The sequence below is a fragment of the Manis pentadactyla genome, chromosome 4 (assembly GCF_030020395.1).
Source record: "Manis pentadactyla isolate mManPen7 chromosome 4, mManPen7.hap1, whole genome shotgun sequence".
Lineage (NCBI taxonomy): Eukaryota > Metazoa > Chordata > Mammalia > Pholidota > Manidae > Manis > Manis pentadactyla.
Window position 1 is genome coordinate 11,112,986 of NC_080022.1, and position 27,546 is coordinate 11,140,531.

The 27,546-nt window shown below is 56.9% G+C and overlaps 2 protein-coding genes and 1 long non-coding RNA gene across 3 annotated transcripts; 2 read left to right on the forward strand and 1 right to left on the reverse strand.

Moving 5' to 3' along the window:
• Positions 1 to 208: 208 nt before the first annotated feature.
• On the forward strand, positions 209 to 16,266 carry EFHD2 (EF-hand domain family member D2). Its single transcript, XM_036914306.2, has 4 exons — positions 209 to 586; positions 12,291 to 12,438; positions 13,451 to 13,585; positions 14,550 to 16,266. Exons 1-4 carry the CDS (start codon positions 276 to 278, stop codon positions 14,679 to 14,681), a joined length of 726 nt encoding a protein of 241 aa, XP_036770201.1. The 5' UTR covers positions 209 to 275; the 3' UTR covers positions 14,682 to 16,266.
• Positions 16,267 to 18,258: 1,992 nt separating this feature from the next.
• On the reverse strand, positions 18,259 to 22,236 carry LOC130683647 (uncharacterized). The gene is made up of 3 exons (XR_008997533.1): positions 22,133 to 22,236; positions 21,911 to 22,043; positions 18,259 to 18,601 (listed from the first exon to the last, which is right to left on the reverse strand). It is a non-coding gene; the product is annotated as an uncharacterized LOC130683647 (long non-coding RNA).
• Positions 20,570 to 26,820, forward strand: CTRC (chymotrypsin C). Its single transcript, XM_036914307.2, has 8 exons — positions 20,570 to 20,723; positions 21,940 to 22,031; positions 22,118 to 22,215; positions 23,055 to 23,180; positions 23,995 to 24,131; positions 24,928 to 25,073; positions 26,022 to 26,174; positions 26,746 to 26,820. The coding sequence occupies exons 1-8, from the start codon at positions 20,684 to 20,686 to the stop codon at positions 26,758 to 26,760; spliced, it is 807 nt and encodes a 268-aa protein (XP_036770202.1). The 5' UTR covers positions 20,570 to 20,683; the 3' UTR covers positions 26,761 to 26,820.
• The last annotated feature ends 726 nt before the right edge of the window (positions 26,821 to 27,546 follow it).

Below are 27,546 nucleotides of genomic sequence, written 5' to 3' on the forward strand. Positions count from 1 at the left end.
TGATTCTTACGGGGACCCAACCTTACGGGGGCGATGGTGGCGGGCGCGGCGCCCCCAGCACCCTTGAGCCGCAGCGATGGAGACGCGCCCGAGCCGGGGCGCAGGGCCGGGGGCGGGGAGCGGGCGGGGAGCGGGCGGCCCCGCCAGGGGCGCAAGTCCCACCTCCGGGGCGGCGCCTGGCGCCGGGGAGTGTCAGGAAGAGGAAGAGCGCGGCCAGAGGCGGTGCGGCGCGCGGCGAGCAGGGGCCGGCCGGGGCGGGCGCCGCGCGGGCCACCATGGCCACGGACGAGCTGGCCAGCAAGCTGAGCCGGCGGCTGCAGATGGAGGGCGAGGGCGGCGGCGAGGCCCCGGAGCAGCCCGGACTGAACGGGGCGGCGGCGGCCGCGGCGGCGGGGGCGCCCGACGAGGCGGCCGAGGCGCTGGGCAGCGCGGACGACGAGCTGAGCGCCAAGCTGCTGCGGCGCGCCGACCTCAACCAGGGCATCGGCGAGCCCCAGTCGCCCAGCCGCCGCGTCTTCAACCCCTACACCGAGTTCAAGGAGTTCTCCAGGAAGCAGATCAAGGACATGGAGAAGATGTTCAAGCAGTGAGTGCCCGCCCACCCCGACCCCCACCCCCACCCCGCGCGCCCGCCTTGGCCCAGGCCCCCCGAACCCGATCCCGCGCCACCCCGGGGCCCCTGCGGCCAGCCGCGCGTCCCCAAGCCCCGACACAGCAGTGGTGGGGACCCCGCGGCCGCTTCCAGACAACCACGAGGCTTCGCGACCTCCGCCCCACCGCGCATATGGGTCTGGGGTCCCTCCGGCCCCTGGCACGCGACCCCTCCTCCATGGTGATGCTGCCCCCGGTGCACCACAGGCGCGCACACGGAGTGGGAGACCCCGCGGCTCCTAGATAATCGCGAGCCTCCGCGAGCCCCCACAACCATCACGCACAGGGGTCTGGAGACTGGTTCCCTGGCCTGGGACCCCTGCCCTGTTAGCGACGCTTCCCCCTACACCCGACACCGCACACCATGAGGTTGGGGACCCCGTGGCCTCTCTTACCCCCCTGCCCAGCTGCTCGGATTCCCCCACCCCCACCCCAACCGGCTGGTCAAAACACCCACCCCCAGAGCCCGACAAAGGTTCTCTGCACCCCATGCCAGACATTCCTCTCAGTGGGGTCCCCTTCATTTCCTGTCTTGTCTCAGATCCCTGTCCCCCTACCCCTCCAGTTACTCAGCGTCTGCTAGGAAACTGCTTAGAGACCCTTCAGCCCCTCCCACCCCTACCCCATCCACTCTGTTAACTAGGACTCCGATCCTTGACCCTCAGGTTGTTTCCCTAGGGAGGGGCCCCTCCGACCTTTCCCCCCCGCTGGGCAGGCATGTGCAACCCCCCAATCAACTGTCCCTTCAGGGTTGAGTCCCCCCTCCTCACTGCCCCTCCAACTCCCCCATCCAGCAACTTTGCACTCACTGCCCCCCTGATTTCTGTCAGCAGGCCCCATTTCTCCCCTGCTCCCCCCACTCCACTGCATGTCCCCTCCCCTCCCTAAACAGGGTTATACCCCAAACCTTCCTATCTGACTTGGGCCTTTGCCCTCACCCCTACCCTTCACTCCATGTAGTTCTACACCCTGTACCCTCAGCAGATTGGATAGGCACCCCCAGGCTTGTGGCTCAGTAGCCCACCACACCCCCAAAAAAACACCTTAAACTCTCCAGAGGGGACTAGAAAAGAATGACTCCAGCTCCCCTTTCGTCCATCCCTGGGTCCACCAGCTGGGACTGAACTGAGATGGTCAGCCACACTCCCCACCCTGCAAGCCCCTGGCCCCTGGAGGGGGATTGGTCCAGGCATATGGTCTGGGGTGGGTCAGAAGAGGGCAGAACCAGCCTCAGGTTCTAGGTAGGGGAGTCAGGCGGTCTCACCCCCAGAGACAGGCAGCCCAAGGCCCAGGGAAGGTTGCTGGCCCCACCCTGGCTGGGGCAGGAGGTGGGGACTGGCCAGAGCTGTGTGCCCAGGTGACAAGCAGGAAGACCAAGAAAAGAGGGTATTTTGCAACCCCATAGCTTGAGAAAGGCTGTTTCCCACTTGTCAAAGCTCGAAGCTGCTGCTTCTGCATTTGGCCCCAACACAGAGGAAGAGGTTTCAGTTTCCCAGACCTGATGGCTGGGAGCCCCGTACTTTTTGCAAGGGCCAGTCGGAGGGCAGACAGTGCTTAGCCCTGCTCTGAGGAGCCTGCCTCTGACTCCAGGGCTTTGCTTGGGCGTTCCTCTAAAGTTTCTTCCTAGCCAAAGGCTAGAGCTAGCAGAGCAGGATTTCCAGAATCCCAACCCAGACAGATCGAAAGCTCCTCGAGCCCAGGGCTGACTATAGCTTCATTGTCTGGAACTTCCTTGCAGAGCCTGCTCGCCTCGGGAGTGCAGGGGAGATGATTCAAACTCAGCCGTGACCCCTGTATCAATAGTGCCGAGACACGAAGGAGCTCCTCGAGCCCTCCCAGTATCCCCATGGCATAGAACCTGTCATCACTACCATGGCGCAGTTGGGCAGTCTGGGCAGAGAGAGGTTGAGTAACTTGTCAAGACCACACAGCTAGAAAATGATGGAGTCAGGACCCAAACCCAGGTCTGTGACTCTAAAACCCATGTCCTCCCCTTCTGGGCTTCCCATCATGGACAGATGCTTCCACAGGGGAAAGGTACTCCCAAACACCCCTGACCATGTTCATGGCTGATTTTCTGCCTTCTGGGCCCACTGTCAGCCATATCTTCCTTCTCCCAGAATCTCCCTTCTCTTGGGCTTCCGCAGTACCCTACCTCCCACCAAAAAAAAAAAAAAAGATGGAGCCGTTTGGGAGAACCCAGACACCCCACATGAGCAGGGACTTGGGAGGCTGCAGCTTGATTAGAAGGGGCGCGTGACTAAGGAAATGTTCTTGAAGCTGCATTTGCAGGGAAAGCTCACTTTTTACAGTGACTGTTTTTGGTGTGAGGTTTACTTTGATGAAGACTGGGGGGAGCTGAACCCCTGCAAGCCACCTCTTGGCACCACGAGTGCTTGCTGGGCATTGGAAGAGGGGTAGGGGTGGGAGGGGCAGGAAGGAGCCAGGGAGCTGGACTTCTAGGGAAGGAAGTGCCGCCCGCTGGGGGCCCTGGCGAGAATGGAAAGCTGCAGATTTTGTATTCAAGGAAACAAGGCTTCACTGTGCCATCTGAGCCCAGTCCAGCCGGGTCCCGGCTGTGAACAGCCAACAGACAGGCTCTCATAGAGGACAAAACCCCCGTTCTGCTTCTGGTGTCCAAGTGGGGCTGCAGCCTCCTGGGTGCAGGCGGGGCCTGAGGATCACAGCCAGGTCTCTGCTGGGAGACTTCCACCCAGGTCTCCAGCAACCATGGCAGGAAGCGGGGGAGCCCGGCCCTCCAGGATAGGCCATCCACCAGAGCCAAGCACAGGAGTCAGGGAGGCCAGGGGGAACTGGAAGCTGGCCTTTCTTGGAGACCAGGAGCTAGGAAGCCCGGGCCTCTGGCCTGGCTCTTGCCACTGAATTGGTCGGCCTGTCCTCCTGGCATCTCGGTCTTCCCATCTGGAAAGGAGCAGGCTGTATGTGATGATTCCCAAAGGTGATTTGGCAATGACCTCATTTCTGAGGGGCCTTGACCCCTTCTGGATGGCAGAGCTGCCTCCCGGAGTCTCCTGGTCCGTCCATCAGTGTCCATCAGCAGGTACTTCCTGAGGACGGAGGGAAGATAGGCTCTCTGCCATCACTGACCTCACGCTGCAGCCGTGCAGGTTCCAACGGGGAGCAGCCTTCAGGTGGACTCCAACCCTTATCCCCATTTTAAAGGAGAGGAAGCAGACTCAGAAAGGTGTAGTGACTTGCTTAGAGTCACCGAGGTTTGGCTCATGGGTCTGAACCAGAGTCTCCCTGTCTAGGCTGGAGATGGTGGTCCCCCCCTAGGGTGGGGCTAGGAGGTGACACACTGGGGGCATGGTGCCGGCCCGTGGAGGCCCCACATCACCAGAACCAGAACTCAGTCCTCCTCCCCATGTGGCCTCAGCCCATGCCCATCACCTCTGACCCCACCCACCCTCTGCCCACCTGTCTCTGCCCATCCATCCAGGCATGTCTCTGAAATCCTTCAGGCAAGGGGAGAGTGGTGGCCCCAGACAGGCTCTCAAGGGGACCCACCTCTGGGCTGGCAGCAGCCTATGGGATTTTGTAAGCCGAGACCTCCAGAGAGGTAGGCAGCTGTGTAATTGTGAGCCTGCTGTGGAATCTGAGGACGATGCCCTAGTTCCCTGCCTTGCCCAGCCGCCTCCCCAAAGGCTTCATCTCATGACCCTTTGCATCAGAAAGGCAGGCCTCCCTCTCCTGTTTTCCTCTCCCCTTTCCACCCTGCCCTCCCCTCTACTCCACCTCCTCTGCCTCCCAGGTGTCTCCTCAGACCCTTGCGCTCCGGCACCTCTCCCAGCATCCTTCTGGAACACAGTGTGGTGCAGTGGTTAAGAGCAGGGTATTGGGAGTCTGCAGCCCGGGTTTGAATCCCAGCTGGGGGCCCTGGGGAAGGGGACTTAAACTTTCTGAGCCTCAGTTCCTCACCCGTGAGCAGGGAGAGTAATAACACCCATCTCCCAGGGCTGCTATGGGTGCTTAACCCAGTGCTTGGCACAAGGTAGGTACTTCGTAAGTTCCCGTCACCGTCATCCACAGCCCTGGCCGTGGTAGTCTAGCCCGGCACCGAGGTTGCACCCAGTAGCTGCTGGCTGCCCCCACTCACCCCCCACAGAGCTGCAGGGCCTGTCAGGCTGGCAGCAATCCTCTTGCTTTGGGCCGGAGTGACGGGGACCCAGCATGAGAACCCTCTTTCTTCCTGCTGAACAAACGCTCTGATTGACAGCTACATGTGGCTTTGATAAATAACAAAAATGGGGAAGTGAATTCATTATCACTTCATTACTTGGAAGGCAGGTGGTAGAAAAAAGGGAAGAGCACACAAGGGCTCTGGAGTGGTACAGAACTGGGACTCCCACCTGCCGCTGCCTAGCTGGGTGACTCTGGGTGGGGAGCTTCTCAGAGCCTCATCTTCCCCTAAGGCTAAAGACCCTCCCTGGTAAAGTTCTGAGGATAAAGTTTAAAACATCCTGAGCCTTTGGGAAGAATCCACCATCGTGTCTGGTTGGCTGTTAAAAATTTAGGTGATGCTTTTGAAAAACAAAGTCCACTCATTTGATCATTAATCCAACAGATACTAAGTTTGTTTGCAAGTTCCAGCAAATTAAAGGAAGAATGAAGTCCCTACCCTCAAGGAGCTGAAAGTCTTAGAGAGCAGCGTACCTAGGGGTCTTTGCAGGGCAGAGGATGGGCCCACAGGTCTGGGAATGGAAGCGCCCATCCTTGACGTCTACCATGACTACTGAAAGTTCTCATCAGGGAGGCCATCGCGATCAGTGCGCGCTCCGAAGCCAGCCCCCATCCGCCATGCCCTCTGCTTGGTAAATGGAGCCACCCAGCCCAGTTGCTCCTGAAGGAGCCTGTGTGTATCATTTCAGGAATTAAATTTAATCCTCACACCAGCACAGTGAGGTGGGTAATATCATTGTCCCCATCTGCCAGATGAGGAAATCGAGGCTCAAGGAGGTCGAGTCACTTGTCCGAGGTTATAAGAAGTGGCAGAGGCAGGATTAAAACCAGGTCAGCCAAGTGAGGAGCTCCAGAGGCTAAGTGAAGGCTGTGTTTATGGTCCGGGGGGCCCTCAGAGCCTCCGGAGGAACCCTCTGTGGGGTGCAGTGGGTAGGTCCTTCCCCCTGAAGGACAGAAGGCTGGCTTTCTGCAGAGCTGCCCCACCCCTGGGGAGAGAGGACTTCCCGACCTCAGAGCTCACTCTTTGCCCTTCCTACTTCCCTTCCCCCTCTGGGGACTTTCAGTTCCCCTTTGGTTTGCACCTTCCTGCCTGCCTTCTCTCCCTGCCCTCTGGACCCAAGGCTGGCTTCAGCTCTAAGAGCCTGGGCTCTGGGAGACCAGGCCCTGCTGCCTCGGGGGAGGTCCTTCCTGCACGGCCAGCCCAACCAGAAGAGCTGGAGTTGCTCTGCGACCTCAGCAGGGACGTCCCCACACCCGCCAGCCGCTGAGTTCCCTGTGACAGCTGAGCAGCACTTCTACTTGGCTGACTTCCGCTTTGCAAGGACTGCACAGAAGCAAGGTTCTAGGACAGAAAAATGCAGCTAGACGGAGCCAGGCCGGGGGAATCCTGAGCCTTGTGGACACCCAGCCCCAGGCCCTTCCCAGCACCCCGCCCTCGTCTGAGTGAGAGGCCACAGAGGATCGTTTAATCCTCCGTTAACATTCTGAAGATTATCTTCACTCACTTCACAGATGAGAAGACTAGGTCTCAGAGAGGTTACATGACTTGTCCAAAGCCACACAGCTGGTAAGGACAAGACAGCATTTGTACTTGAGTCTGAGTCCTAGTGCCTTGTTCCCATGGAAGCCAAACAGAGCCGCAGCACCTGGGAGCGGGTTAGGAATGCAGACACTCCCGCCCCACTCCAGACCTGCTGGATCAGAATCTGCATTTTAACAGGATTCGCCAGGTGTGCACATTAAAGTTTAAGATGCTCTAGGCCCCCCACAGCCACCTCTCAGCCACATGCCAAGCTTGAACTTACTTAGTCTAAGGGGTAAGGGGATAAACAAGAGGACTGGGGGAAAGATGAAGTTCAGTAATAAATACTGGATAATATCATTCAGTAGACGTTATTTGCGATTACTATTCTAACATTAGTCATCAAGAGCAGTCAGGGAAGGAGGGGAGAGCTGGCGGAAACCCCCTGCTGGCATATAGGGGGAGAGAGATGCCCTCCCTGCTGGGACTCAGCATGCGGTCTCAGCATGAGGTGGCTGAACCCGAGGTTAGGGTGTCCCAGCACCCGGACAGCCCCCAGCAGATTGCCATCAGCCAGGGACTCCCACTGATCCTTGGACTCACTGAAAAGCCACCGGGGAGCCATGAGCCACACACAGGCACATGCACATACCCTTTGGCTGACACAGAGCCACAGACGTGCGTCAGATTCTGCAGACAGGCCCGGAGGAAGTGGCTGGGCTTTCCCCACGTGAGTCAGGCAGTCTGGGGGTGGGGTGTGCAGGAACTGACCGGCAACACTGAGTAGTCAACCCTGAGCAGTAGGCGTCCACCTACAGGGAAGGTGGACTGTAACCACCAGCAAGACCAGAGCTTTTCTGCCCCAAAGGGCCTGCCTTCCATTTCACAGGACAACGAGTAGAGGCCTCCCCAGACAGTGGGAGAGGACCAGGTCTATGAATGTTGAGACCAAAACCAGATGGGCCTGGGAGCTCCGTGGTCCACAAACACCCCCCTCCCAGCTCCCTGTTCTCCTGGGAACCCTCGTGGGCACAGGGGTCATCAGCAAAGGCCTGGGATGGGAATCAGAAGGCACAGAATTGAGGTCCTCTGTGCTCCCAAACCACTGCCTCCACCCTCTGCTATGCAGCAGCTGTTGCGCAGCTGGTAGGTGGGGAGGGTCGTGCATGAGAAGCAACTTCCTAGTAGACAGTTCCCAAGCCAAAATGGTCTGCTTTAGGGAAGCAGTGAGCTTCCCGTCCTCAGAGGTATTCAAGACACCAAGCAGAAAAACTGCTTTAAGAATCACTTTGGAACGTCTAAATGAGGTAGCCTCCAATATCCCTCCCCACCTGAGGTTCTCTGGGACAGGGTCTGTTGGCATCAGGACATAGCATAGTAATTAAAAGCACATGTGTTTCATCAGGCCTGGGTTCAGATCCCAGCTGTATCCTTGCCAGCTATGACCTTGGCCAAGTCATTGCCTCGCTGAGCCTCAGTCTCCTTGTCTGTGATATGGGGATATTTATGCCTGCTTCATGGAGTTCTTGTGAGGATCTGCAGCAAAACGCTTGGCACAGTGCCTGACATAAAATAAGTGCTCAGCAAAGAGGAGCCAATCATGATAATATTGTTATGAAATGGGGACTGGCCTGGCTGCAGGGCCAGGGCATCAGTACTCTTTGCTATAGATGCCAGCCCCTGCCCACCCCCATACCCCCTGGTTACCAGAACCAGGGGGAAGAGGAGCAGCCAGCTGGGAGGGACCTGCTCAGCCCAGAAGAGCAAAGCCTGTCTGGGTGATGGCCGGCTGCTCCACTTCCAGGGGTGGATGGGAGAGGATTTTGTCACCAGCATCCAGGGCAGCAGCTGCTGAACCCTCCCTGTGGAGAACTACTCAGGGGGAGGCGGGCAGGAATGTGGGCACAGCGCCAGGTGCAGCAGCCTCCCTCCAGCGCTGGGGAAAGTGCTGAGCTCCCAGCCCCAGAGCTTTGTTGCGTCCTACTGGATAGAATTGGCCCTCCTGGGCAGACCCCAAGCTGCGTGCTCAGCCCAGCCTCCCCAGCCCTTGCAAGCTTGAGAATTCAAGGCCCTCCATGGGACCCGAAGCAGCAGCAGAAGAAGGAAGCAGACAGGCAGGAAGAAAGCATGCTTCCAACTTTTGGAATCCTGCACAATGACCACCATGGGCTGGTGGCTGCCCACTCTAGGCTCCAGTTTCCCCACGTGACACGAAGCAGGTGGACCAGGCTATCCAGACTGCGCTGGTGTGCTGGCTCTCTCCCTGGATCCTCTGAGCCACCTGCACCCTCAGTGCCAGCTTGGGGATGGGGCTAATGAATGAGAGGGTCTCCCCAGCCAGGGATATGCCAGTTTCCAGCCATTTTAGAACATCATTCTCTCCTATGTTGCCAGTCATCCACCTGCTGGTGGTACAGTGACAGCTCCTCTTCGTCACTTCCCTCCATGACAGAGAAGGGACAGAAGAGTACCGCAGGGCTAAGGATCCTCTCTTCCTCTGCCCAGCAAGAAAGCAAAAGGCTCTGTCCTGTCTGTCCACCTCCCCAGGTGGTGAGGTCTTTAAATCAGGCCTAATGGGGGCAGGAGTGGGACCTTCAGAGGAAGGGAAGATGCTGGAGGGACCTCTGGGTCGTCCTGTCCACCCCCTGCCTCCAGGCGAGTCTGCAACAGCCGTGCACCATCAGGTGCCCAGGGAGAAGCTGTTGTATTTTTTATCATTATGACTTATTGTCATCACCATGTTTATTTATGTTATATGTGCAAACTGTTTAACATAAGTCTGGCATACAAAAAGCTCTCAGTAGCCACTATTATTATTATAATGAACTTAGCAGGTTTTAAACACCTACTGTACTAGGCATTTTATATCCTTAATCTCATTAATCCTAAAGGTAGATATTAATAATATTGTTGTTGTTTATTTTTTATAGTGAGCATGTATAAGGGGTTCCTGTAGGCCCAGATCTGTGCTAAGAATCTACTTGGATTATCTCTGTTAATACTTGTCTCAATCCTGAGACAGGTGTTTTGATCCCCATGATATAATGGTGAAATTGAGGTTTGTGGGGTGGGATAACTTGACCAGGGTTATCCAGCCAGCAGGTGGCAGATCTGGGATTTGGACCCTGTCAGTCTCAGCAGAGTTGATAGGAGCACAAACCTTCAAGGTCATCTTCAATCAGGTTAACCCTGGAACCTAGCTGATCCAGTGACCCAGAGCCCAGGGCACACGGTGGGTGCCCGCTCCCCAGTGGTCTCGTGGGGACAGTCCCCGACAGTGTCACCACCTGTGGGGCTCCAACTCCCAGCCAGCACCTGGCCTGTTCCTGACCTGTCACCTCCCCCTAGGCAGTTAATCTGCTGTCACTGTGGCCAGCACCTACCTTGTTTCCCTGGGGGCCGGAGCCCGCCTGGGGAGGAGCCCAGACCCAGTAATTGATTGACCCTTGATTGGTGCAGGCGGCAGTTCAAGCCGCAGTGTAAGCTACAGCCCAGCCAGGCCTGGGAGCTGCCAGACACCAAGAAATCCAGAGCTCCAGTTTCCATCCAAGTTTGAACACTTTATATGCGTTTCCTCTGAAACTGAGCCAACCCTGGCTGCAGGAGAAACCTGTACTCTTGAGCAGTAAATAAAGCCAGGGCTCAGGAGAGGGAGGTGGAATGGCAGATAGAGTTATAGGAATGGGGGGTCTGAATCCCGGCCTGCTAGTTATCTACAACCCCTGTCCCCTAATCAGTCACAAGGGTAAAGAATACCGACCTCCCAGGATTGCTGAGCACAGAGGTTATGAAGAGAAAATGTCTGGCACATAGTAGGAGCTTAATAAAGGTCACTAAATCTCACTGTAGCAGAAGCTGCCGTTTCTGGGGTCAGGTGTGAGCTTGTGTGAGCCCAGTCAGTGCTCACAGTGACCCTGTGAGAGAGCTGCCGTCCTACCAGGGGTCTTCAGGGGTCCTCGGCTGCAGGCTGAAGAGGCCTGGTCTCCGGAACCCCAGGCAGTCTGCTCCTGACAGAGCATCGCTGACCTTCAGCACAGCCAAGTTCAGAAAGTGGCAAGGGCTGTGTTTTCCTGAGGGGCGCTGAGGAGGCGTCCCTGGGCCTGACCCCAGAAAGACTGGCTCCCTCACCAGGCCACCCCCCAGGGGCCGTTCTAATACCTGTCACTGCGGTCATGCAGCAGCTGCCCAGGCCTCTGCCAGGCCCCCAACAGGGCCTTGCCAACTCTAAGTGGAGCCTGGACTGTGGGATCATAGGCCTGCCAGGGCCTTCCAAGTCCCACACCCTTTACCACATCCTCCCACATCTGCTTCCGCCCCAGCTATGGCCACTGCCACAGGGACCTCTGGCCATCTGTCCCCACCCCTGCGCCCTCACCCCATGGTGGGGGGAAAGGATTCAGGACCCCATTCCCTGCAGGGTTTCCAGAGACCCGTCTTCCCTTTCTGCGTCACTGACTCACTTGATGCTGAACTATTTATACCCAGACACAAATGCTGTGCTCAGCGCCCCAGGCATTTACCTCTGTGCGGCTTGGCAGCCCCAGGACACATGGAAGGGGGCTGGGCACAGAGCAAATGTGCAGGTTTATGGCCTGGCAGACATGGAGTGGAAGCCCAGCTACTTCCTGTACTGCTGTGTGACCTTTGGCAGGTCACTTAGCCTCTCTGAGCCTCCATTAGAAAACATTACAGGGATAAAATTAAGTATGTAAAGTTCCCAGCACAAAGATGGATTTCAGTAAGCGGTTACTATTAGATATCCAAAGTCATGCAAAGCTTATGGATAATTAGAGATGGAGGCAGGGAAATAGGGAGCATTACTTCCCTGGGAAATAGGAGTGAGATGTGTGTTCATGTAGGAACTCCAAGTCCGCAGGACATAGGCTTCTGGAAGTCAGCCCCTCTGTGTCACACTACTGTTCACCCAGCCAGCTTGAGGCCCTAGTAACTGCACTAGGTTTCCGAGGAGGCACATTTTCCAACCCCAAGACCACTCGCCTCAGCCCCCAAGAGATAGGGCAGGTGTTTGGTCAGCCTGATAAGAGGGCTGGGGTGGGGCTGTGTGAACAACACCCACAGCCACCCTGCTGTGTACCCTGGCGCCAGGGCCACCGCCCGGAGGCCATCTCTGGCCCAACCTTTTACCACCAGGAGACTCGTGGAGAAAGATGATTATAGGCTCTGCCCCCAACCCTGTCCCTGCTTCTGCCAGGTGTGTTGGTTGGTGGTAGAAAAAGGAGACTTAAAGTGGGAGGGGCCAAGACTCTTGTTGTCTATTCACCGTTCCAGGCCTTTCCAGCAGCCCAGCTCCACCCCCACCCCCACTCAGCACAGGCACCCTGCACAACTTGTTCCCTCAACACACCCTGGGGGAAGCTCCCTCCTATGACCTCTGGCCCTGCCCTGTGACCCGTGATACCTCCTGCCTCCTTCCTGGGTGGGCACAGGGACTGGGGGAGAGATGGGGCCAAGATGAGCTTCAAGTGCCGGTGGAGATGCCAGTCAGCCAGCTGGTCCTGGAGATGGTTGGTGAGGCTGGCATCAGAGCCCACCTCCTGCTCCATACCCACATGGTACTGTGAATTCTTTCTCCCTACCTGCTCATATCACAGTACAGAGAGGCTGTGGTTTCAGGTTCCTTGTGCAGCGGCCTTGTCCAAAAGTTGGCACTGTTTAGCATGAAGGAGGCTGCCAGGCCATGTGGTGAGCTCCCCATCATCAGAGGTAACCAAGCAGCAGGGCCACGCATCGGGACTTTGCCTGGGCCAAGGTCCCTTCCAGCTGTGATAGGATGGCGTGTTGGTGGGAGGTGCCCTCTGAGTCCCCAGGCTCCTTGCGCTCCTGCATATGAACTGCTCTGCCTACTCAGGTGTGAGGGTGTCTGGATGCCCTTAGGCCTTCGTCTTTGCACCCACAGATACGATGCCGGCCGGGACGGCTTCATTGACCTGATGGAGCTAAAGCTAATGATGGAGAAGCTGGGAGCCCCCCAGACCCACCTGGGCCTGAAAAACATGATCAAGGAGGTGGATGAGGACTTTGACAGCAAGCTCAGCTTCCGGGAGGTGAGCCCCACTCCCCGTGGGAGGTCGACCCTAAGGGCTTGGTGGCCGGAAAAGACTAAGTCCCCTTTGTCACTGAGCAACATTTCCTTGGCAGCCGCTATTGAATGGCTGATGGTTGACTGAGTGTGGCTTCAGCGGGGCCCTAGAGCCCCGGCACCAGGGGGGATTCTGAGATGCCCCAAGTGAGGAGGAGGGAGGAGCGTTCTCTGCACCTGACCCTGTCTGGGCTCTGGGGGTGCAGAGAAGGCCCTGCTCTCGCCATGGGTCCCGGCGTGTGGGGGGCAAGATGCGCAGAGTGGAATGACAGGATCCCGTGGTTCAGGAGTGGGGGACGTGGAGTGATGTGTGCTGTGGGCGTGCGAGGGGCTGTGCACCGGGCTGCCTGGCTCCAGGCTCCCACCTCACGCAGCCCTCACTCTGAGACGGGAAGCATGAGTGAGCCTGTGTTACGGAAGAGGAAACGGAGGCTCAAAGCCAGAGCAGTGGTACTGGACACCAGGCAGCCCAGGGCTAAATGCCAGGGGGGTGGCAGGGCAGGGTGATGGTTTGGAGTCAGGACATGGGGCCAGATCTTTCTTCTGTCACTTTCTGGCACAGAGTTTTAGAGCAGGTGTTTTTCTTGTCCCTGAGCCTTCCTCATTCTGTAAAGTGGGCACAACCATGTACCTTGCAGACCCTCTAATGGAATTTAGAGCCTAGTAGTTTGGGAAACAGTGGAGACAACAATAAGAGGTCGATTATGGCTCTCTATGGGAGCTGACCATGGCCAAGCCGGCCTGCAGTAACCCCAGAACCTGGTCACCTCGCCTCCCGCTGTATAGATGGGCAATCTGAGGCCCCGAGGGGGAGGGGCACAGGGGCCTGTGCAGGACACAGAGCATGCAGAGGGGAGAGCCCAGCCCCGCGGGCATGCCCCGTGTGTCCCAGGGGAGGCCTGAGCCTGGGCCCGGGTGTGGCCAGGGACCCCGTCGCCTTCCCTCTCTCCCTGACCCCGCTTTCCTCCCTGCGGCAGTTCCTCCTGATTTTCCGCAAGGCCGCGGCTGGGGAGCTGCAGGAGGACAGCGGGCTGCACGTGCTGGCCCGCCTCTCCGAGATCGACGTCTCCACCGAGGGTGTCAAGGGGGCCAAGAGCTTCTTTGAGGCCAAGGTAAGGAACGGGAGGATATGTGGAGCCAGGTCGGGGGCCTGACCCTGGTTCAGGGACCCTGAGTTAGCTGAGGGTCAGCTCTTCCCCTGCCTGTAGCTGAGGCCGCAGACCGGACACGGGGTGCTGACGCCCCAGCGGTGCTGGGCAAAGCCATGGCACTCCAGGCTTCTGTCCCCTCCCTTCCAGGCTGTGCTCCTGTCCAGCTCCCCGTTCTCTCCCTGTCCTAGGGTTGGGTGAGGGGCATGTACTCTTAAAGAGGGAACAGGGACCACTTTGACCTGTGCCTGGCTCATGAAGCACCTACCCCAAAAGATCAGGTCTTTAAGGGCAGGTCTGGGAGACAGCAGAGCAGGCCCAGAAACACAGGGCCTCTCTGAGACATCAGCCCCACCAGCCCCAGGCTGGAGGGAGTGTGGCGAACCCTAGAGCCACCTGCGGAGTCACCCTCCCCTTTCAGCACACAGGTAAGGGGACAAGTATGGCTCCTGGATCCTGCCCTCCCAGCACCCGAGGGGACCTGCTTCCCACGCTAGCTAAGAACATTCCTTCCAAAGGCCGCCTCCCACCTCCCTCTGGGCTTCTAGGGTTGACGGGATGTTTTCGGGTTCATCGGTGGGGCTGCGTGAGCAGCTGGGCTTCTCAGGATGGGAAACAGGACAGAATAGCAACATCAGAAGCTCCTACTCCTCAGACCCACGCTGAGCAGCAGCCCCTGAGGGTGTGTTCTCGCTTTCAGTCACCCCAGCGAATGCCTGAAGTCAGGAGGTATCGAGCCCCAGGCTCTAGGTGGGAAAAATGAGGCTCGGAAAGGTGAATGAAGTTCCTGGCCGCTGCAGCAGTGAGAGGTGGAGCTATGCGTGCGTTCGTTGGTGGGAGGGGCACAGCAGAACCGGCGTCAGGGGGACCCCAGAGCAAGGCCACAGGGGAGGCGCAGAGAACCCCCTCTCACCCCATTCCTGCCCAGGTCCAGGCCATCAACGTGTCCAGCCGCTTTGAGGAGGAGATCAAGGCGGAACAGGAGGAGAGGAAGAAGCAGGCAGAGGAGATGAAGCAGCGGAAAGCGGCTTTCAAGGAGCTGCAGTCCACTTTCAAGTAGCCGGGGGCTGTGGGACGGCATGGCCCTGCCCCCCGCCCAGCCCCGCCGCTGAGGCACCGCGGAGGCCGAGCCTGAATCCTCAGCTCTGCCTGGAAGGACCATGCGCAAAACCTAAACCTGCCTGCGAACAGAGCCAGCTGAGGGGTCTCAGAGAGGTGACTCCTCCTGCAGTTCCCCAGGCCCACACCCTGGGCTGGCTCCCTGCCGGGCGCGGCCCTCCCTGGCGGTTTCTGCGTCTCTCACACCCCAGCCCCCGGCTGCCCGGCTGCCTGCTCCAGCACAGCTCTCCGCTCCAAGCCCAGCGCCTGGCTCCAGGGCGCTCGCTGCCCTCCATACACACCCCTCCCTGTGCCTCTCCCTTTTCACCACCACCCTGCCCAGAGGCCACCTGCGCATTGCCTGCAGGCCGCACCGCCCCCTGGGCTCCCTGACCCCCTTCCTAGACTAGGAGGGCAACAGATGGCAGGAGTTGTGGGCAGCTCCCTTGAGGGATCTAAGAACCGATCAGAGGCATGCGAGATTCCCCACCCCCAGCACCTGTCCCTCCAGCCCTGCCTCCTCTCTGCCAGTCGAGGGGGTGCTTCTATCTCGGCAAAGGGACCCAGGCCCCTGGCACCCCATGCTGACATGGAGACCCCAGCTATCTGGGGCCCAGCCAGGGCAGGGTGAGGGGGTAGCTGTGCCAATCTACCTCATGGGCCCACGCTCTGCCAGCCATGCCATGGATCATGGGCAGGGAAGGCTCTGGGGGCAGAAACACCACTCCCCTAACCCCCCTGGAACAGCTTGAGGGTCGCAGGGGCTCTGGAGAAAGCAGGGTGGGAAGGAGGGATGTGCCCCTTGGTGGGGTAGGGAGCCGGTGCCCATCTCTGTCCTCCAGGAGGCGTCCGAGAAGTGCTTTAAGGGGTTTGCACAGACTGGGCAGTGGGAAGCAGGGCCCCTCGCGGCCCTTTCACACCATCCTTCCCTGGTGCCCTGGTGATGTTCACCGCCTTGTCACCAGCGACAGGACCTGTCCCATCACACCCACCCCCTGAGGAAGCATGGGGACCCCAGCCCTCCCCGTGCCCATCCCCAGGCGGGCTGTGGCTACATCCCACGCAGCGCCCAACGTGCTCGCTCACGTGTGTGTCCGTCTGTGTGTGTGTGTCCGTGTCCATTGCTGTGTCGTGAAGCCGTGCCCGTCACTCAGGCCAAACAAGTGAATGGCCATCGAGGCCACAGTTATGCAGCTTCCAGTGTGTGTCATGACAGTGTCACTGCTTTTTAAACTTGATAACTCTTATTTTAGTAAAATGCCCCAAGAGTCCACAAGACTCCCGTTGGACTCGCAGAGGTTTTATTTTTTTGGCCTTAGAATCTGCAGAAATTAAGAGGTACTGACCCCAGTGCAGCAGTCTTGGCCCTGGATTGCGTTTGCCTTAGCATATATGTTTATACAGATGAATATAAACAGTTCTTTTTCTTTGGGCTTTTTGCTTTTTACTTTTTCCTCCCTTCCCACCCCCACCCAAAAAAGAAAAAAAGCTACTTCTTCATTCGGTGGTACAATTATTTTTTTTAACTAAAATAAGATAAAATTCTATATTCTTATGTGTGTGTGGTTCTTGTTGGTTGGTGGGGAGGAGAGGGGACAGGGATGAGGTCACCTGGGTGCTGGGTGGCATTCGCCTCGGCGGCTCCCTGCCTTGTCAGAAGCCAGAGAGAAAAGGGGAGCCTTTCAAGTGGGGGAGGTTGGGTTTGATGCCCACCCGCTGTCACCAGGGCCTGGTCAGTAAGTGCTTTACATATATTTACTCATTTCATCCCCACCCCGCCGGCGGGGTTCAGAGGGCATGTGCCCAGAGTGACTCCGCCACCACCGGGATCCTGGATTGATGCACCCTAGAGGACCCCCAAGACCCTCCTCCACACACAGGCTGCAACAATGGGGTGCCCGGGAAAGAGCCTGGGTGCTGCCTGTGCAGCTTGACAGACGAGGTTCCCACTGGGCCTCAGTCTCCCCGTCTGTTCAAGGTGAGGGTGGGTGAGGGTCACAAGGTCTTCCCAGCCCTGTGGTTTCCAGGTTGGGCGCCCCTCTCGCTCCCCGGAAGGGCAGTTTGGGATTTGACTGGCCCTCACCGCCCCCAAGTGGCTGTGGGTGGAAGTACAGCAGCCGGCATGTCCAGCGCCTCGGGCTTCCAACAGTCCGCGCCTGGGGAGGGCAGTGTCCTTGAACGAACTTCCTGGGGAGTGCCACCCCCATGTGCCACCCAGTGCCTCAGGTGCCAGCACCGTTAACCCAGCATGTTAAGTGAAGCACTATGAATTCTCTTTCCCCAAAGGAACATCAGGATCTGGAATGTCCTCTTGCCAAAGGCCTCCCTGAGGAGGACACTGACAGGGAAGGGCTGACACTCAAGCTCCAGAGCACCGGCCCCCCGGGCTGGCTGTGAGTAGGGGCCTCACGCCCTCCGAATGTGAGCGACACGGGGGCCAGCTGTCCCAAGCCAGGGCCCTCCACAAACAGGTGTCAGCTGGTGAGGGGGGTGCCCAGCCTTGGCCTGACGAGAACTGCCCCCACTCCCAGCCCAGGCAGAGAGGAACGAAGAGGCTCACAGTGATTCAGGGACCAGAGGGGAATGGGAGACCCATCCTCAAACCTTCCCCAGTCCCACCCTCTCAGCAGGCCTCCCCCGCAGTGAGTCCCAGCCCCCATCACCAAACACCACATCTCTCACTCAGTCCCCAAAACCTCTCTGAACCCCCAGTACTTACATCTGCTTATGAGGAGAAACCTGCCAGCCCCGCAGCTGGCACCCTAGTGGGCCTCACCTGAGCAACAGCTGCCACCTGAGTCTTGTCCCAGCAGCTAGAAAAGATGGGCCCCAAGCAGTAGCACCTGCCCAATTTCTCAGGCTCTCACCCACCGCCCCGCCTTGCTCCCAACCCTGGCATCGCTACCCCAGAGGCGCCCTGCCCCTGAGCCCAGCCACAGCCAAGTCATCCATGGTCACTTTTCCAGCAAAGCGTGGCCCTGAGTGGCTGGGGGACAAACCCACTCCCCCAGGGCTCCTCCCCGCAGATATTGGCAAGTGCCCGGGGGCGGCTTCTTCCATCTTGGTTACCATAGCCAGAAAATGGGGTGAGCCAGCCAAGGTCACCACTGTAACAGGGGCAGTTTGGGCCCCTGGAATAGTGACGTCCTCTGACCAACTGCTGCCTGCACCAGGGCCAGGTCGGGAGGGGCTGACACTAGCTGGGCCCATGCCAGAGGCAGCTCCTGCCCCCGCCTAGTGAGAACCCAGTTTTCTCCCTGGCAGCCGGGGGCACAGCTAAAAGCACCTCCAGGGCCCAGAGAAGACGCTTATGATGATCCACAGAATCTTCCGAGGCTCGCTCTCAGCCACTCGGTTGTACATCACCTGCCACAAGGAGTGGCCTCTGCCGAGGTCCGTTTCTCCGTCAGCATGGTGGGCACAAGGCCTGGGGCCCACCATACCTTTTGGGCCCACAGTAATGTTCTAGTTTATTTTAAAATCAGCAGGGGGAAAAAATGAATATAGTCCAAACTAGATTATATTAGTCTCTATGCTCATGCAATCATAAGACATAAATTTTAGTATTTTTTTAATGGAGGAAGGGGCCCCCAAAGGCCAAAGGGCCCAGTGACTGTCAGACTCAAGCTTTCTCTTAAGAACCAGATGACAACAGTTAGCAGGCTACATCTACATGGTGCTTGCCATCTGGCAGACACTCCCCACCAGCATGAGGCAGGTGCCACTTTTTACCCCTATTTTATAGATGAGTGTGTGGAAACACAGAGACATTGAGGCACTAGCACAAGGTCACACAGCTAGGAAGTGAAGGCTCTAGGTTTTCTGTCCCCCAGAAGCATGGTCCAGCACGGAGCAAAGCGCTCCAACTCCCATCTTCAGCATCTGAAGGAAATGAAGGTGACTCTCAGTTTTCTCCAAGTACAACCATTGGTGCTGCCTTACCTACAGGGCCCCACCTGGGAAATGTTTCAAAACAAGGAGTTCCCCTAAAGCTGATGCTGTCTGCACCTTCCAGAGCAGCCACAACTTCCCTCCAAGAAAAGGGTCAATTTCTCTGTGAACAAAAAGAAAAAAAATTAACGACTCTTCATCACAGGTACCTCACCACCTGTGCACCTGTGCCTTTGGGGCTATTTCTGTTTGTGCACATGTTTGGATGTGTGACACTGGTATGTGCCTGTCAGTGGATTTGGAGGCATGTGTGTGTCTGTCTTCCTGTCCCCATACGCTTGTGTATCTACAGACACGTACGCCTGAAATGGGCACTAAGAAACTGCTTTATTTCTCTGAGTACAAATCAGCAAACTCCCCACATAGAAGCCCGCTTAACCATTTTTCCCAGGTTGCTCAAGAGAAGCTGAGGCCCAAAGAGGCTGCCCGAGGTCTGGGGCCATCCAAAATAAGTCACTGGCTGAGACAGAAGCCAGGAGTCTTGTCCCCTGCCTCCTAATCCCTACTGACCCCCAAGACCTGTCACCTAGTTCAGTCCACCTCTCTGTTTACAATGTCAGTCCCTAGACCAGAGTGACCCTTTGCAGAGCTTGGGGACCAACAGTCCTGGGTCTAAGGTGTACTAACCCCTCTATTAAGACTAGCCTCTAGAATGCCACAGAAAGTTCCCCACAGCCTGAGGTCCCCCAGACACCCCTAGGGCCTAAGAACATCACAGCAGGAGATACCCCTATACACACCTTCACGCTCCCTGACTCTGTCTTATTTTTCATCAGAACTTTACTGATTTTTATATTACAAAGTAATGCATGCTTGTTTTAAAAAAGAATTTAAGCTGTATAAAATATGTAAGTTAGAATCCTCCTGTGCCTCCAGATAACCACTATTAACAGTGAGGTGCATAATGTTCTGAACTTCTTTATTGGGAAATAATTCCTAAGGTAACCCCCCGGGCCCAGCTCAGAAAATGACTTCCAAGGAGCACATGGATGAAGGGGAGGAAGAGCAGACCGTAACCAGGCTGAATGAAGTCAGGCTTTGGGGCAAATGGGTTAAACCACACATAGACTGGACCCTAGCCTGTCCAGGCTCTGGATAGAACTTCTGGGCACATAATGCTTTGGACCCACACCAAGTCACTAACCCAGCTGTGCCACTTGACCTTGACATTCAAGTCATGGAAACTTAGAACTGAAAGAAGCCTGGGTATGCATCTGGTCCCGTCCACCCATGTTAGAGACAGCAAGACAGAGACAGCAAGACAGCTTTGCAGAGAGACAGCTGAGCTAACTCTAGATAGAAATTTGTCCAACCAGGCACCTTCCAGGGGCTGCCTGGACCTCACCTCCATCCATAGTCTGGGGAGCAGGTGCTGGAAAGCAGAGGATACCCCAAGACCAGACTATATTAGTGGAAATAGGGAGAAAGAAAAAAGAGGAAGCAAGAGAGAACTATAAAGACAGGGGAGGAAGTGGTATACCGCAGCAGTTTGAAGCCCCCCCCAAGACTGGTGTTAAAAGTGCTGACTTCAAATCCTGGTTCTGTTGCTAAGCAGCTGTGTGACCCTGGCCAGTCACTGACCTCCTGAGTCTCAACTTCCTCATCTTTAGTGAGTGGACAAAAATGTCTACTTCGTGTTGTTGGGAGAACTCAGTGAATGCAAGAAGTATTGAACACAATGCCTGGTACACCATAGGTGCCCAATAAATGATGATTAAAAAGAATGAGTTGGGGAAGAGAATGAGAACATACTCCAAGCAGAGCAGTGGACCCCCAAAACCTGACAACCCCAGAAATTGTTCTGTGTCAGGAGATTTGGGGATCCATGCCTCTGGGCCAACCCCGTCTCCTGTCCAAATTAAACAGTAACCACTCAAGGTCAGGGAAAGGGCCTTGTCGGACCAGGTTTCTCTCCAAGGAGTGGCTCAGCCTTGACCACCCCCCCTTCTGCCTATAAGTGCGCCCCCACCCATCCCGACAGCCACTCGGTCCTGAGCAAGTCCCACTCACAACATGTTGGGTGTCACGGTCCTCGCCGCGCTTCTGGCCTATGGTAAGGTGTGGGTGGGGGACCAGCTGCAGCCAGAGCAAGGGAGACTGGGCCAGCTTCCTGGGGACACGGGTGGGAGCAGGGGGCCCTTCATTCTCCAGGGCTCCAGGAAAGAAGTTTTGGGGTCCCACGTGGGTTCAGATACTGCTGACTAGCTGTGTGTCAGACGAGCCCCTTGCCTGCTGGGGGGATATGTATATGCCTCCATGTCTACAAAATAGAGCTAATGGTCTGACCCCCCCAGGGTGAGTATTACAGATGAGGCGTGGGCCTGGGGACACAGTAAATGCCTGCTCCTGGTTTCACTGCAGGGAGCCTGGGGCCTACCCTTCCCAGTGTTGGCATCCCTCCCGGGGATGCTTTACCCACCCATTCCTCAGGGGCCTTCTCCCAGATTAGGAATCAAGGAACTTGGCTGGGATGTCACTCACTTCCAACAGAACCTCCGACAAGCCACTTCACCTCTAAACCTCACTGGCGTTTTTGGCAAATGAGAGCACTTGATGAAGAGTCCTTGCAGATAACAATAGCAGCAGCAATAATAATAGCAGCTGCTGTGCATTGCATGGTTACTGTGAGCCAGGCGCGGCGTCAGGCCCTTCACGTGCAGGAGCTCACCAGATCCTCACAACAGCCTTGTGAGGCAGGGCCTAGTGATATCTCCACTTTACAGATGAGGACATGAAGGCTCAGTAAGGCCCAGCCTCTTGCCTAAGACCACATGGCTGGTTAGTGGTCGAGCCAGAATTTGAGTCTGGGTCTGCCTCACTGTGGAGCACAGGCCCCTGACCCACACACACTCCCCAGTTATGACAGCCGGAGTTCTGGATTCAGTGCTCACACACCGCATTATGCTGTGGTCTAAAAAGGGACGGCAGGCTAAGGATGAAGGACGCAGGTGTCCCTGGGCACTCAGGCACATGCAGCCACCTTTTTATTTCCGTTAACATATTAAGCATTTATTCTGTACCAGGCCTTCCACTAAACTCTTTATGTGCATTGGCTAATTTTGTTCACATACAAACTCCCAGGTTACAGCCATTCTTCCCATTTCACAGAAAGGGAGGCCAGGGCCCAGAGAACTAGATGGTTTCCCCAAAGTCATGCAGTGAAATCTGAACCCATGGCTGCCTAAAGTCTGTGCTCTTTCCACCTGCCCCGTCCCCAACCGGGATGCCAGCCCCTCTCACCTGTGCACCTCCTCTCTTGTCTCCCCCAGCCTCCAGCTGTGGGGTCCCCAGCTTCCTGCCAAACCTCTCAGCCCGAGTGGTGGGAGGAGACGATGCCAGGCCCCACAGCTGGCCCTGGCAGGTGAGCACACTACTGAGGGGTGGGAGGTGGGGATGGGGGTAAGGGTCCCTGGGGGCTGACACGTGGCCCTCCGCACCCTCCTCCAGATCTCCCTCCAGTACCTCAGAGATGACACGTGGAGGCACACATGCGGTGGCACCTTGATCGCCAGCAACTACGTCCTCACGGCGGCCCATTGCATCAGGTGAGCAGGAGTTATGCTGGAAGAACCCACCCCCGTCCTCGGGTGGGAGCCCGCTAAGCTGCTCTCACCAAGCCAGGCACTGGGCTAACTAAGCTACTACTTACATCCAGTACCTTAGCTCATCGTTTATTCATTCAACAAACATTTGTTGTACACCTACTATGTGCCAGGGAACACAGCAGTGAGGACAAAGTCTGCTCTTGGAGCTTAAATCCTAGTGAAAAATAGAGCAACAGACCATTCAATGAGTCAATACTTAACATATCAAGTGGCAACGAAGAAAAAAAAAAGGCAGGAAGAGGATTAAAAAGTATGAGGGATTCTGTTTTAAGTGAGGTGACCAGGGGACAATCTCTCTGAAAGGGGGATATTTGAGCAAAGACCTGAAAGAAATTGGTCTCGGGGAAGGGTGTTCCAGGTGGAGGAACAGCCAATGCGAAGGCCTGGAGGAGGGAGCCCACTGGTGTGTTGGAGAAATAACGTGGCAGCTGGTGTGGCAGAGCACCGGGGTGGGGGGGTGGCGACGAGTTAACGAGGCACGTAGGCAAGAGGCGACGGACCAGTTAATTCATTCTCACAGCTGCCCTGGGAAGTGAGTTCCAGTGTTCACTCCATTACAGGTGAGGGAACCGGGGCCCCAGGCTACCCAAGTGGCCTTGACTCCAAGACCAGGGTCCCTACCCCAGGTCCTGGAAAGGGTCAGCAGGAATGGACACTCCCTTCCCCCAACAATTCTCCCGGTGGCTATGGAGCTGGATCACCAAAGCTCCGAGTCTCCTCTCCACCCCATTGGCCGGAGGGGACGGAGGCGGCCCTGACCGGTCCCCTCCTCTGCTCAGCAACACCCTGACCTACCGTGTGGCCCTGGGGAAGAACAACCTGGCAGAGGACAACGAGGAGGGCTCCCGGATCGTGGGCGTGGACACCATCTTTGTCCACGAGAAGTGGAACTCTTTCCTGGTGCGGTGAGTGCCCGTCTGTGGGCCCCTGGGAGCAGCACAGACGAGCGGGGAGGGGTCCCTGAGACAGAACCTGCCCCACCCTGTCCCTGGACCCCTTCCATATCCTGAACAGCCAGCTGACGACCGCTTTAAGCAAAATGGCAAAATGTTAGCTGGCATCTCCTTCATTGGCCAAGGGTCCCCAGAAGGTACACGATGAATAAAGACACTGAGACCCCCTGAAGTCTCAGCCAGAGGCGAAGCCAAGCTCGGCTTTATTGCGTGCCTCACCCTAACTGCAGGAAGCACTTCACAGGACACTTATTTAATCCTCCCAACAGCCCTAGCGAGGAATTGAGACTCAGAGAGGTGAAGGAGTATGTCCCAGGCCACACAGCCCAGGATGTTGAAAACCCAGAATCAAGCCAGGTCCGCCTGGGGTTGCCAGCTTTCATTCTGTTAACGCGAAAATATTTAAAAATTGCATCTGCAAGTGTCCTTCATTTATCATTATAATTTCCAGTTTTCTTTAGCGTGATTTCTGGTTGATACATGGCCTGCGGTGGTTTGGAATGCTTCTGCTCTAGTCTCGCCACCGTAAAGCCCTGTGTGATGTGAGGACGTGGCTACATCTAAAGGGGTGGGTGTACCTGTGACACGGTGGCTCATTTGCCGTCTGACATCCCTGTTGGCCGGTAAAAGCTGGCTGCCTGGGACGTTTATGGAGGACCTCCGGTCACCACAGGCCTGACTCTCAACTCACAGCCGGGGGCCTCCTAGCGCTGGCTCGTGGGGCCAGGGCCCTCGGCCGTGCTCACCACCTCTGCTCTGGTTCCAGCAATGACATTGCCCTCATCAAGCTGGCGGAGCCCGTACTGCTGAGTGACACCATCCAGACGGCATGCCTGCCGGAGGAGGGCTCCTTGCTGCCCCAAGACTATCCCTGCTACGTCACTGGCTGGGGCCGCCTCTGGAGTGAGTACAGCCCCTTGACAAATCACGAGAGCCTTCCCGGTGGAAGCGGCTCCCACAATAAGCACGCCACCCTTATTTGCCCACCATTTTTCCTTTTGGCCTAAACATCTTCACATCTTTTTTAACTTTGTAATACAAACAGTTAAGAGGCACATACATACCCTGTGACAGACACTCTAACAAGTGCATATCAGGAATACGGAAGGATTAAATGGATTCGAATTCGTCAAGCTCTTAGAACAAGGCTTGGCACATACTAAGGGCCGTGTAAGTGACTACTAAAAAAATGAAACTAGCCGTTTGCCAGCAGGGCATTCGCCCTTATGGCATACCATGTGCCCAAATCAACTCCAGCTGAATCGAAACGGTAAATGAGGATACGTGCAAATGCAGAAGATGTAGAGGAAATGCAGATCGATACTTGGAAAATCTGAGGGTGAGAAAGACCTTTTAATGTGTGACACTAAAGGCAGAGACCTACAAGGACACAATGGACAATTAAAACCCCAGAATCCAAGTTAAAGATAGCTCAACTCAGTGATTATTCCTGGAGGGTTTCCCACGGACTCGTTCTGTCTGGTCGGCTCCCCCGCCCCACGCTCCACGGGGTCTCCCACCCACACAGTTGGGACCATTGGCTCACAGTCTGTCCTCTTGATGAAGGGCATGTGTGTGGTTCCCACAAAGCCTAGCCGGAGCTCACCTGGGTCCTGCCCCAGCCCCATGCAGCACTGCGCTCCCGAAGGCCTGCGGCTGCCTGGGCTGACCCTCCCGGCACCATGTGTCCTCTCCACAGCCAATGGGCCCATTGCGGATGAGCTGCAGCAGGGCCTGCAGCCTGTGGTGGATCATGCCACGTGCACCCAGAGCGACTGGTGGGGCACCATGGTGAAGGACACGATGGTGTGCGCAGGGGGTGATGGCGTCATCTCAGCCTGCAACGTGAGTGTCCGGGCCCTGCACCCCGTCCCTCTCCAGGTGGCCAAGTGGAAGGGGGCAGTGAGGAATGCAGAGGGTGGGGAGTGGAGAGACCCACATAAATAAACGTAAGTGGGGGGCCAGAGGGTCACTCTGGACTGGGGGCTTTCACTGTGGGGGCAGGATGCGTTCTGTCTCAGGAGCAGACTGAGCCCTGGTTGGGCCCAGGAGGCTTAGAGGACATCTGTCACTCCCACCTCCTCCCCTTACCCCACTTCCCAGCACAATAGCCAGAGCATGAGAGCCAGCATGAGTCTCTGATTTCCAGTCCCTGTCCCACCACTCAGTAGCTGTGTAATCTTGGGCAGGCTGTTTAACCTCTCCAGACCTCAGTTTCCCCATCCATAAAATGGGACTAGAGTAAACACAGGGCTGCTGTGAACACTGAGTCTCCAAAGCATAGAAGAGACTTCACTGAAGTGTGTGCACATGTTCCTTCATGCCAGCAGCCCCGTCAGTCCCGGGAGATAGAGGACTTAGGGAGTCTGACACAGACCCAGGAAGCACCAGGCGGTTCAGGGACTGTGCTGTTCTCAAACCCATGACCCCTCCCTGCTCCACCTCCCTCACTTCCCAGGGTCTCCGGCACAGCTCCCAGCATCCTCACCCCTCTGAGCAGTCAAGGAGTCTTAGACATGGTGACCTGAACAGCAAGGGAAACTGAAGCACAGAGAGAGTTATTACCATCCCGAGATCACACAGCAGACCAAGAGCTAGTCTGACAGCCCAGAATTGAGGCCAAGACACCCCCCAAACCACATCTTCTCTGCCTCCCTCACCACAGACAGGATAAGACCAAACAAGGGGTACCAAGGCCAAGGTCAACCCACACCTCCCAGCCTGACCAGTCCCTGCTCCCTAAGCCTGCCCGTGGGGGAGGCCTGGTGGTGACATCTGCTCTGCCTGGCACAGGGGGACTCGGGTGGCCCGCTGAACTGCCAGGCCGAGAACGGCTCCTGGGAGGTGCGGGGCATAGTCAGCTTCGGCTCCGGGCTGGGCTGCAACACCAAAAAGAAGCCCACGGTCTTCACCCGCGTGTCCGCCTACAACAGCTGGATCAATGAGGTGGGTGCCTGGCTCTGAGCCTTCTCCCTGCGCCCTCCAGTCCACCCTCCCTCACCCACCCTTCCTTCCTTCTGACAGTCACTCACTCACTCATTTGTCACTCATTTGATCACTTCATCATCCATTCACTCACTCACTCATTCAAGAAGGGTTGAGTGCTCACTGTATGCGGGCATGGAGCTGGTTATGGTGAAGGAAATGGCCATTAACCTCTCCGGCCACTCATCCACTGGCTTTCGCAAATACCTATGTCCCCATCCCAGACACCCCACCAGTCGCCCCAGAAGTGAAATGTGGCTCCATGAGAGCGGGGCTCAGCAGAGAAGAGGGGGCAGAGTGGAGGGCCACATATATCTTGAGGGTTGGGGGACCAGAGCATCACTCCGGGCCGGGGGCTTTCACACTGGGGACAGGTTGTGTTCTCAGCCCCATGGGCACAGTGGTCTGAAACGCTGGGATGGGGGGGTCAGTCCCCTTGGATAGAAGAGAGACAGCCTTGCCAAGGCCTGGGGCTGCCTGCCATGCCCCCTTTTCCTATAACAGTCTCTCATCCTGTTCTTTGCTCTTCCAGAAAATGCAACTGTGATTCACCCTTGGGAGCCATGGCCTCAAATCCCTGCAACCACAATAAACCTCCTTCCCCCTCCGGCTGCCTGCATCCTTGATTTATGTCTCCCGCCGTGGGTCCCAGACCCTCCCAGGGCTGCCCCTTTCCACCCTAGGGATGCAACCCAGCTGGTCAGGCCTTCCAGGGAGCAGCTGAGGCTGCTAGCCCCGGGGAGTCTCAGGAAACCACCCGGTAGCCTGAGGGGACCTGAGCTGGGGACACATCAGACACTTGCCTCTCAACATCTCACAAGCTGTGGCCCTCATCCAATCCCCCTCTTCCTGATTCTGCCCCCCACAGAGGAGTCTGGGAGTCCTCAGGCCCTGCAGCTGCAGGTGGAAGATGGCGTGTCCCCAAGTACAGCCTCCCAGCCCAGAGAGGCCAGCCACAGAAGGATGCCTGTTGCCCAGGGATAACCACTGGTTCCCTGAGAAAGAGGCTCCCTAGCAGGCTTGCCACCCCAGAGCAGACCCCCCAGCTGCCGTCAGCCTGGGCTCTCTGAGCCCAGAAGCGTTTAGTGAGCTCTGACCTCAGGCCAGCCCAGGGTGGGGCATGGTGAGGGTACAAGAGGAGGAAGAGACCCTGGCCGAGCCTCAGGGGGGCAGGTTTGAGGAAAACGATGGTTTCCACACACAGTCACAGCAGGCCAGAGCTGGGAAAGCTTCCACGGTATTAAACAGGCAGGGAAACTGATCCCAGAGGCAGGAAAGAGCTGGGCCAGGGCATAGGAAGAGAGAACCAGGAATGCGTGAACCACAGAGGAAG

What these genes read in the sequence shown, in the direction of transcription:
- EFHD2 (XM_036914306.2), top strand. Translation starts at nt 276, where the DNA reads ATGGCCACGGACGAGCTGGCCAGCAAGCTGAGCCGGCGGCTGCAGATG. An exon ending in ATGGAGAAGATGTTCAAGCA is followed by an intron (nt 587 to 12,290) that starts GTGAGTGCCCGC and finishes TTGCACCCACAG; the next exon opens with ATACGATGCCGGCCGGGACG. An exon ending in AGAGCTTCTTTGAGGCCAAG is followed by an intron (nt 13,586 to 14,549) that starts GTAAGGAACGGG and finishes ATTCCTGCCCAG; the next exon opens with GTCCAGGCCATCAACGTGTC.
- CTRC (XM_036914307.2), top strand. Translation starts at nt 20,684, where the DNA reads ATGTTGGGTGTCACGGTCCTCGCCGCGCTTCTGGCCTATG. An exon ending in CCCACAGCTGGCCCTGGCAG is followed by an intron (nt 22,032 to 22,117) that starts GTGAGCACACTA and finishes ACCCTCCTCCAG; the next exon opens with ATCTCCCTCCAGTACCTCAG. An exon ending in TGGAACTCTTTCCTGGTGCG is followed by an intron (nt 23,181 to 23,994) that starts GTGAGTGCCCGT and finishes CTCTGGTTCCAG; the next exon opens with CAATGACATTGCCCTCATCA.